This window comes from Tigriopus californicus, chromosome 8 (genome assembly GCF_007210705.1).
Source record: "Tigriopus californicus strain San Diego chromosome 8, Tcal_SD_v2.1, whole genome shotgun sequence".
Lineage (NCBI taxonomy): Eukaryota > Metazoa > Arthropoda > Copepoda > Harpacticoida > Harpacticidae > Tigriopus > Tigriopus californicus.
Genome location: NC_081447.1, coordinates 1,550,415 through 1,560,785, shown reverse-complemented (window position 1 = coordinate 1,560,785; position 10,371 = coordinate 1,550,415). Strand labels below are relative to the sequence as shown.

Genomic DNA, 10,371 nt, shown 5'->3' with positions numbered 1-10,371 from the left:
GCCCAAGGCAAATAGAAAAACAAAATCAATACCTTATCTGATGATATTCAAGTTTCAAAAACACTTCAAACTCTTTTCCGACACAAACACTAAGGAGTATGCTCTCAAAAAAGCGAGCTCAGTCCAACCCCGTCAATGTTTATGAATTGATTCGACTTCTTAATCAAGATAAGCAAAAAACGGTAAATAGCACTAAATTTCAGACCGTCTTGACACGTGGTTTTTAGAAGATAAAAAAGTTTCTGAAAACACAGTTTTTAAGTTACTTATGCTTTCAACCCTTTGGCAATCTGTACGTTTAGAAAATGGAAAATTTCGAAGTCTGATTAATATGATTTCAAGAAGTGGCGTTCATAAACTGTGCTCAGCCTCAAATACATTCTCGATTTTAAAACAATCCCAAGAACCACAAGTCTTCTAATGCATTTTTTATCTGCATCTATTATAAGCCACCCCCCTCCCTCTGGCAAAACATAGAAAACATATATTGTCATTCATTTCCAAGACTTCAATTGACAAATGCTTGAGTCAATTTAAATAGTTGAATTGACGACCTTTCTTGAAAAGGCCACGTTGTCAGCGTGAGTTGTCAGCGTTCATAGCATGATATCAATCTAAATTGGCACCCATCACGCGAGACATCACATGGATTCGCTCTTGTTTTGCCTATACATGTACTCAAGTTAAACTTTGGCGGAGAGAAACACTTGCCAATTTGGCTCCTGATGACGTGAATTTTGCCAACTCATCTTAGAGAGCAGGTTGCCCTTTACTTGGTATGTAGTTAACCATGAACAACAATGCCAAATGGGATCAGAGAGGCCGGGAGAAATCTCGTATTAGAATCCAGTTTCAAATATTCATCAAAATACCACTTTTGTTTTTTTACCACTTTGGTTTTTTAAACATGTGCATTAATGATTCTGCTTTAGTGTTCTTTGTAAGATTTATTTTGTTCGAAGAGGACAAATTGTATATTATGAACATGTTGCTAAAACTTGACACGAGGAAATTGAAATGAGCCGGATCGTCTCAGTTTTGATCCCTTGAGTGTTCTGGTGACCTATTTAAACCTCTCATGGTGATCAAATGTCAATGTCAGTCGGACGGCTCTAGTGATGCACGTAATTTCAACGTTGCTAATAATACTTCTAGTCTTGCAAAGAACTAACCACAAAGGTAACGATTTGATTTGATTCGTTTCCCAGGGTTAATTCTAGCCGGAACTCTCAGTTGCAGTTCCTCATTGGTTAAGATGGACCAATTTACCTTCTTCCAAGACATATTGGCTGGCACTTGATAATCACACTTAATGAAAGGCTGACAAACGTCCAAAAGGCCGGCAAAGGTCCGAAAGGTTGACAATTCACAAAGTGTCCCTCACTGTCGGATGTCTCAAGATCGTTGTGGCGAAATCCTGGCCAATGCCCGACTTAAATACTCCTCGCACGCCGTATTAGCAACATCTATTTTATGCCACTTTGCAGTCGTCCACTGTGTCCAGATCCCATCTTCAAATCTCCTCCACCGGCGTCCAGATTTGAGGGACTGCACTGTATGTTTGTGGTCCGTCCGTCGAATAGTAAAGCAGAAGACTCATGCGCTCAAGCGCCAATCCCTAAAGAAGTGCTCGGCGATCGTTCTACTATTGCTATTGCGACTATTGCACAGGGCAAGTCCGGCCAAAATGTCAATGGACCAGAGGCTGGCTAGTTGGTCCAAAGTTTCCAGCCATGGTAGGGCTTGGTTCGTTGCCGGGTGCTAGAAATTAGTGCCAAGTGTAACTCTGTTCGAGAAAAAACCGATTCCATGTAGCAGATCGAGATGATGGAGATGACGCTCCAATTGGTTTTGTTCTAACCGTGTTGCTCGCCTCTCAGTTGGTTTTACTGCTTCCAAATCTTTCTATTTTTCAATTGCTCCTTCCGGTAATGTAAAAGATTACGGAAGGATCTCTGAGCTTCCGTTACTTCCAGGGTGATTTGTCAAAGGTGCCTTTTATCCACTGAGGGAAAGAGATTCTTCACCGGCACGTACTGCACAAACACGATCACTAGATCAAGGAATTGAAAGGCTATAAAAACGAATTAATCAGAAGGCGGGTCCTGCCTAATTCAGTGAGAGGACTTTTCGAGGGGTGGGGGGTGAAGGTGTTATTGGAATGAACTCATCCTAAGGTTTGCTAGTAGGTGGTAGGCAAGTAGGAGAATGCGTCACTCCGTGGAACTTTGGTTCAAATCCTCAGTTTGCCGATTCTTAGCGACCCATAACCTGTTGTTCGATCCCAGGGTGAGGTTATGATTTTGGCTTTTGACTAGGAGCCGTGATGGTGTGTTGGAGAAAGGAGAAAAAATGCATTTGACATTACCCTAGTGACAGGAATCATTTGTTTGCGTTACATTTTGTACGGAAACATATTGAAGCGACTTATCAAAAAAATCCGAGGTAGTTCCATAACCTTAATAGATAATTGGGAGAGCATGTTAATGTTAGTTATTTTTCCATCCATTTACCCAATGTGGATGTTTCGTCAAGCTTAAGTAACAGAAATGTTTTTGAGGCTTTTCAGTTCAAAAGTAAGAACTTTAAGACACTTGTGCCAAAATTAACAGATTTCATAACTGTTGTATATGTGTAAGATGATTGGAATAAGAACAAAGGACGAAAGGAAGTCTCTCAGTGGAACGCCAGGAACAGAATGTATATCGACAGCAGAATACTTGAGTTGTACACGAGCATGTCCAATGAGCAGAACTGCCAAATACTACAATAACAGTGTTAGGAAGGTCGGTATTGGTTAAGAAAGGAATTATTGTCAATTTTTCATTAGTCCTTATATTCCATAGTCTAAACTTAACCTGAATGGTAAAATTGAAGAAACATCATTCCTGTTTCTGAGAAACTCCAACATTATAACCCGGTATTCTGTTAGCTTTTGGAAAATTGGACTAACCTGGCAATAAAATGATTAAATGCGGGAAATAGCTTATGAAGTGCTTTGAGGGAAATCCATTCATGTGACTCTTTACTGCATAAGAAATGACCAGTTTGGAATGCTTCGATTCTCTTTGTTTGCATGGGATTTATTAGGCTAATGAGGCAAGAAAATAACAAGAATTTGGTAAGCCTTTCAACCCACCAAATGGGAGGTACGTGTTAGGCCCTAAAGGGCAACATATTTTTGATGCACATTGGCATCAAGTTTATTTAATCACAATTATCAACACCAAGCTTTAAAATGGTCGGTTACATTTGAGTTTCAAACTATAAACAACTACTAAACCTTGGCAGATTTGATTTCCAAAAGACGTCTCTAAATAGTTTGTTCCTTTGCTATTTACCTTGAAATACACCTTTCTAATGTTGCAAACTTAAGGCTAGTTGCCTTTGAAAAGTTTCTTCTTAATATGTTACAATTGTTATTGATTTAGATGTAAATGAGGCTTTCTTTGTTGTTCTAGGAACATGATTTACTGAGAACGCTGCAGTAATACTTTTAACTCGAATTGAGGTAACCACAACTTAATCTAGGACCGATCGAATAAAACTCTTGAGCAAGAAGATAGACAGAGTTGCGTAGATTGTGACCATTCCGTACCTAAAGTTCGCTTTCAAAACTTTCTTACTCAGCCTCTTCAGAAATTGGAAAGTTCAGGAACATGATTAGAACACTTGGACAACACATCGGTTTAGTGAAGCCGTAAAAGACAACATCTCTTGAAATGATATTGTTTTCCTTCACGGCAACCCAATTGCCCATAATACCTATTGACCAAGGCTCGTATGCTATCCCGACCAGATTAATCTGCACCCTTCTTTAGTGCTTGAGTGTCAAAAATGTCAAGAGTCATGGGCATGCAACTAAATTTATGTCCGTTTGTCCTCAAGTCTGAGTGAAAATCAATGTTTATTGTTTATTGTGCATGCCACTCAGACCACCCAAAGGATGGAAGAAGAGTATTGGCGAGTAACATAGAATAAAATAATATATAGAATTTAAATGAAGTGCAAGCTGAAGCGTCATCAAGTTATTACCTGGTCTGGCATGTGATGTTTGAATGCTAACCTGAGGATGCCACACTTAGAACTTGAATATTCCACTGATAATTACTACCAACAATCAAGTTAGTGAACTAGATATGCCATTAGAGAATGCAAATGGCTACCCATTGATAGATGCACTTTTTGCAAAGCTTGGGCGAAACGTATGTTATTGTTGTTTGTACAGGGTCGAATCGAACACAAAACATCGAAGCTGGAGACAGATTGGCTAGTTTTGACAGGCTCTGAGCAAAGATACTGAATTGAGACCACGTGGGAGTGGAGTATGTCGATTGTTAAGAAATTGACCTTCAGTGAGATATCATGCTATGAAACTATTTCGTTGGATGTTAACTTATTAATTACGTTTCAGACATTCGTTCAAGAAATATGGACAGGGATTTCACTTAAGATTTATTGTTCCCTTGTCAAATCGTCAGTATTTCATCATTGACCCAAGAAACTCAACCAATTGCATTCCAAACAAATCCTAGATGATTAGGGACGCGACGAATTCCATGAGGCAAATTAACTGGACGAATCGCGTGTTTTGATTGAGAAAGACGGTAAGTACCCAAGCAACCGATAAATGTCCCCGTTAGCTGAATCCTGTTTGTTGAGAATGGAAATCCACAATTGGCACTTGCCTCCAATCCCAAAAGGATCCTGCCATAGTACGAGATCATGTCACTAGCAAAATGCTCTCAGTTGTAAAACACGTTGTTGAGCACATGGTAAAAAAAATACAATGTGGCAGATTCCAAGTTTGGCCACTCAGTAAAGCAATTGGACCCTCTTTAGAAGGCAATTGGAACAGAATTTCTGGCAGGATTTTTTCTAGTGTTCAAGAAGAAAGTGACAAATCTGGATTGACCAGTAATTAGACGCAAAAGAATTGTTGCTGCTCACATGCGTTAGTTAACCGTTACGAATCCGGGTCACTTATCAACACAAAATAGATACCTAAAACTCAACTACACACTCTTGTTGGAATGGAAGGCATTCTTATTAGAGGTTGATCAGGGTGCATCTTCAGCTTAATGCTTTAAAACTCTGTCCCAGATCTCGATCGAAATGTCGAATTTTCCCTCTCTTAGTAGACGCAGGGAAGATCAAATTCGTAACCGAGGAAAGGTGTAACCTTCAAATGGTTAGGGTTCAACCTCAATCTTGAAATACCGAGTCAAGGCATTCCCATCGGTACAGTTTGAATCAGTTCTCAGTCCTCATTCACCTAGTTCAAGTTTGAGAGTCAGGCTCGTTCAGAATGACATTGAGCATTTTTGATTCAGTCGCTATGTTCAAAGGGTATTGTCCGTAGAAGGGTCGAACTCCATAGATAATTTACATTTACTATGTAAGAATGAATTGCCAACTCACGGTTTTAGGCTGTGGAATGTTCATAATCCGATTTCGCATTGGACAGTCCTAATAAATAACCTTTATTGCGACTCTGGGTCAAGCCATTTAGTAAGATATATAAAATTAGTTTAGTGTGCATGAAAAGAATGAAGAGAGGAATCACAATTAGTACATAAACAATTTGGTAGAGCTAGGGGATGAAAATCTTGGTTATTGGATATTAAAGGATAAGTTAAAAGACTTATGTTAGACGTCAATCATTGTTTTGCTTGTGCAAAGCATGCTTTTCGCCTTTCCTTAGCAAATGTGAAAGAAATTATGAAAATACTTCTCGTCTGAAAATACTGAAATAATGATAATGATGAGGATAGAGAAAAAAATAGTTGGATTGGATCGGAACTAGTTTCCAAGAATAGGGCTTGTAATCATGTTACTATAATTGACAACATTTGAAATTATCTAATTGCAATAAATTCTAATTGAAACCAATAAATTTGTATTTGCTATTAATAAAATTTTAAGATATTTGGCAGTGTGACATGAATCAAAACCTAACTTCTACATATTTGCAGCAACGCGCATTACTTTTGTTGTTGCTTTTACTTTTTACGTACCTTCGGGTGCCTTTGTGTTAAGTTATGGATTTTTACTGCAGTCTGCCTGGCTTGCTTTGATTGCACACTCTTGGTCTTGGTCTGTGGTGGATGCCTGATCATCAGGCCCAGATCGGCAGTGAGAGTGAATGAAAAATAATGTAAAGAATTGGGCTCAGGACAACGAACCTCGAGTTTAATATGGAATAACAAAACTTGCAATTTTGCTTTTACGTGTCAATTAAGTATTTTGCGTGTACTAACGGTGCCAATGGATCCACTTGCAAGTTGAATTTATTTGCAAACAAACAATTACGATTTTTATGAAGTTCCGACAAGTCTCCCAACCCGAAGTTACAAACACCCGTATATTTTTCCCACTACAATTCCCACGACCCCACCAACTCAATCTCACGCAACCACCATGAGTGAAATCAGTGTTCAAATCTTGGGTGCCATTTTTCAATATGGTCATGATGGTGGAGTAGAAATGCTCGTCTGGAACAAGACTGTCTTCTAGCCACTTTAACAGCCCATGTGAAAATTGAGAATCCAAAATGAAATCGACCAGCTCTCTTGTAATGCCACATTTTTGGACCTTTTCTGATGGTGATGTTTGCGGGAGGTAAGTTTTTCACTTTGTCTGTCACGGTTATTCGTCGGTCAAAAAAGCTCGAGCCAGCTCTGAAATTGAAACTTCGTCAAAATTTTGGGTAGTACAAGGTACGTAAGTTGGGCTAGGTCCTTTATTTAGAGGAGTGCGACAGTGAGATCAGCGCACCATTGCGATTGAATTTCGAAACTTCAATGCCGTTAGATCCCAGATCCAAAACAACCACATTTTAATAGATGTTTGTGCCTTAACTAGATTTAAAATATGTATTTTTTTCAACAGAAAATGTAAAAATTGGCTCAAAAAGTGGCATTTAAAACGTTCAAAGTACGTTTAAGAATGCATGAAGGATAACTAAAGCCATTTATTACTCGTAGAACCCCTGATTTTTATTTTGATGTGTTTGTTTTGGATCTGGGACGCATATGAAACACAATGTTTTGGAACGGAAATGAAGGGTCAAAGTTCAACTGTTATGGTGCGCTGAACTCACTGTCGTACTCTTCTCAATACAAGGCCCAAGGTTGAACCATATGAGTTAGACACAACCTTTGAACCAAAAATCATAATATGAAACATTGACCTTGATGATTCATGGACCAAAGTTGATACATTAGGATCTAACGGTATTCCAAACAAGAATAACATATTGTTTAAAGTCCTATTATGATTATTCTTTTAAGCCAAAGAGTGGCTTTACTTTGTTTAGCACTTTGAGCATTATCATTAATGCTCTCAAGCTTATGCAAATACGAGTTTTTTTGCATCCTAAATCCTTATTTGCATCTTGGACCTCTATCTGCATTTGTTTTGCATCTTTGGTCACATTTCAATGCATTTTAGCCTTCTCTATGGCGCTTTTGTGTTGGCCAAAAAATCGTATTTTCACTATTTTGGTGAGAAATTGGTACCCCTGACGTACGTCTGCACTTGACAATTCAGGTTGACGCCTGCCATTTTTTTCCTTGGACGCATAAATAAATCCTATAACACACCGAAATTATTGAATGAGCATATTTTTATCAAACAGGCCCCACAACAACAACCCATTGAGCACTTTCGAAGAGCTACTTGGCTGAAAAACGTAGGTGCTTTCCTTACATTCTTTAGGTTAACTATCTTCTCTTTTTGAGGAAAACAAATCTCAACGTTTTTTAGTTAGATCAATGTAGAAACTAGATCAATTTTGCAGAAAACACTGTTGGAAAAAGAGAAAAAATGGCAGGGGGCAGCATTCCTTGACCAAATTCAAAGAAAGTTGTGTCAATTTGGTCCAAATTGAGGCAAAATTCGGGTGCTTAGGAAAGCAGAAAATTGTACTTCTTTGAAAACCAGATTTTAATATCCCTGCTTTTTGATTCTATTTGCACCTTTTGTCACACTATTTTGGTCTTTTGCACCGTTTTTCTGCAACTTTACACTTATTTTATGCACTTTTTGTCCCTAAAAGGCCTTGCTATTTTGCACATTGGAAGTTTAGTCTTGGATTACCATTCAGAGCTTACCGCTATAAGGATAATATGTGCCCAGCTTGACATATTGCTTAAAAAACTTAGTATACCACAACAATATAAACCATCTTTGAAGTTGAATTATATCCTGATTTGCATCCTAGGATTGGTTTTTTGCATCTTAATTTGCATCTTGAGTTTCGTTTTTATGCATAATTTTGAGAACTTAGTTGTCATTTATTATAACTTGCAATTTATTTGAATGATCCACCAAAGAGTTGATTAAGAATGAAATGCTGCATCCATGTTAGTCCACAGGGTGTTCATCATACTTAGGCTTATTGAGCCGTCGACTTTAAATTAGTTCCTGCTCTATTGGTTCAATCCAGTTGAAAAGTTGGTAAGGTTTTTCAAACATGTGGTTGGATATATCGCACATTTAAGTCCAGAGATAGTATCACGATGCTAACTCTGTACAAGTCGATTGTTCTACCAGATCTTGAATATGCTTCCCCATTTGGGCTCCAATGAGTTCAGCAGGTTTGCAAAAGACGAGCAAGTCCAAAGATGTTTCACTAGGAACATCACAGGAATGAGAATATTGGGTATTAGGAGAGACTAAAAAAGTTGAGACTGTGCCGTGTTCAGAGAAGGTGCGAAAGGTATCTGATACTGTACGTCTTCAAAGCCTCCATGAGCTTTGTCCCAACCCAGGATTTAGGGTCAATTGTAGTGACCGTAGAGGCTAATGTGCGTTTTGAGAGCACCTTCAAGCCCGGAGAATCCAGGCTAGTTAAAACAATGAAGTCCAACTCTCTTCTTTCTCGGGCTCTCTTCATTGTTCAATTTGCTCCTTCAAGTATGCGTAGGTCTTATGTAGGCGTTGATCAAGTAGCAGGATTTAAGTCAGACTTGGACAAGTTTTTGACTAAAAATTCCGGATCAACCTTATATTCAAGGATTAGCCATATCAGCCACCTCAATTCGTTGGTCGATCAAAAATGAATATAATAAAAGTTCAAGTAAAATGAATAATCTTCTCGTCTTGAACTGCTGGAATTCCAATCCCGGTGCGGTAAGGAAGTCCGCAAAAAAATGCTACCTGGCCAGCCAGCAGAAAGTATCCTGTCAAATTGTGCTTTGCAAGTTCAAGCCGGATTTATCCCCAATTGGTATAAAAAGGCGACCATGGCATTGATGTCCATTCAATTAGAAATAATTCTCGTTTGCATCGTGGTCAAGGCCAAGGAGTACAGTGGGGATCTCGGGGCCAAAATGGTCGACACCCATAAGTCTTGTAGTGGCCATCGACTCATTTTCAAGAGGTTTGGCATCCCAATTTTCTCAGTGAGAGCCATCATCAAAAAATACCAGCAACATCACGCAGTTAAAGATCTTCATGGGAGAGGTCAAAAAAAAATCCTTTCACCCACGGCTGAAAGGAAAATGGTCAGAATGGTTCGGAAAGGTCCAAAAGTGACATCAAAGGCTATCCTCAAGAGCCTGGAGGACGAGGGCAACAAGATTTAAAGATCAACGCTGAAGAAAACTCTTCATCGTATCGGTTTTCGTGGATGTCGACCCCGTAGAACACCTCGACTCAAAAAGAGACACGTGAGAGACCGTTTGTCCTTTGCTAAGGACCATGTCCACAAGAGCGAGGCATTCTGGTCTTCATACTTGTGGAGCGAGCGACGAGACCAAAATTGAGCTCTTTGAACATCGTGACAAGGCATTTGTCTGGCGGGAGAAAGGAAAAGCATTTGATCCAAAGAACACAGTTGCAACCATTCAGCATGATGGCAGATCCATCATGCTGGGGAGGTGCTTCGCCACTGCTGGTACTGGGAAGCTCGTCCGCATTGAGGGCACCATGTACAAAGAGGACTACCTCAAAGTACCGCAGGACAACCTGAAACAATCAGCGAAGGATCTCGGCGTTGGACGAAGATGGACATTTGTTCAGGACAATGACCCAAAGCATAAGTCCAAGATCGTTACCAAGTGGCTCTCCGACAACAAGATCAAGGTTCTGGATTGGCCAGCGCAGAGCCCGGACCTAAACCCCATCGAAAACATGTGGTACGAGCAGAAGCAATAGGACAAGGCAAGGCATCCTCAGACTATCAATGAATTGGAGGTATTTGCGATGGAAGAGTGGGGGAAAATGTCAAGAGACACATGTCAGCACTTGATTGTTAATTATAGTAAACGATTGACTGCTGTCATTAACCAAAAAGGATATGCAATTGGCTATTGATGTAAATAAATCATCACGTTGCCAATAACTTCTGACATCATGAATTTAACA

At 39.4% G+C, this 10,371-nt stretch overlaps 1 protein-coding gene across 1 annotated transcript in view; it reads right to left on the bottom strand.

The window, feature by feature from the left end:
• Positions 1-1,624, bottom strand: part of LOC131884990 (facilitated trehalose transporter Tret1-like) — an 8,395-nt gene extending 6,771 nt beyond the window's left edge. Inside the window, exon 1 of the mRNA XM_059232904.1 lies at positions 1,270-1,624. Within this exon, the coding sequence (XP_059088887.1) occupies positions 1,270-1,284 (15 nt within the window). The 5' untranslated portion in view covers positions 1,285-1,624. The remainder of the gene's footprint in view (positions 1-1,269) is intronic.
• Between the last annotated feature and the right edge of the window lie 8,747 nt (positions 1,625-10,371).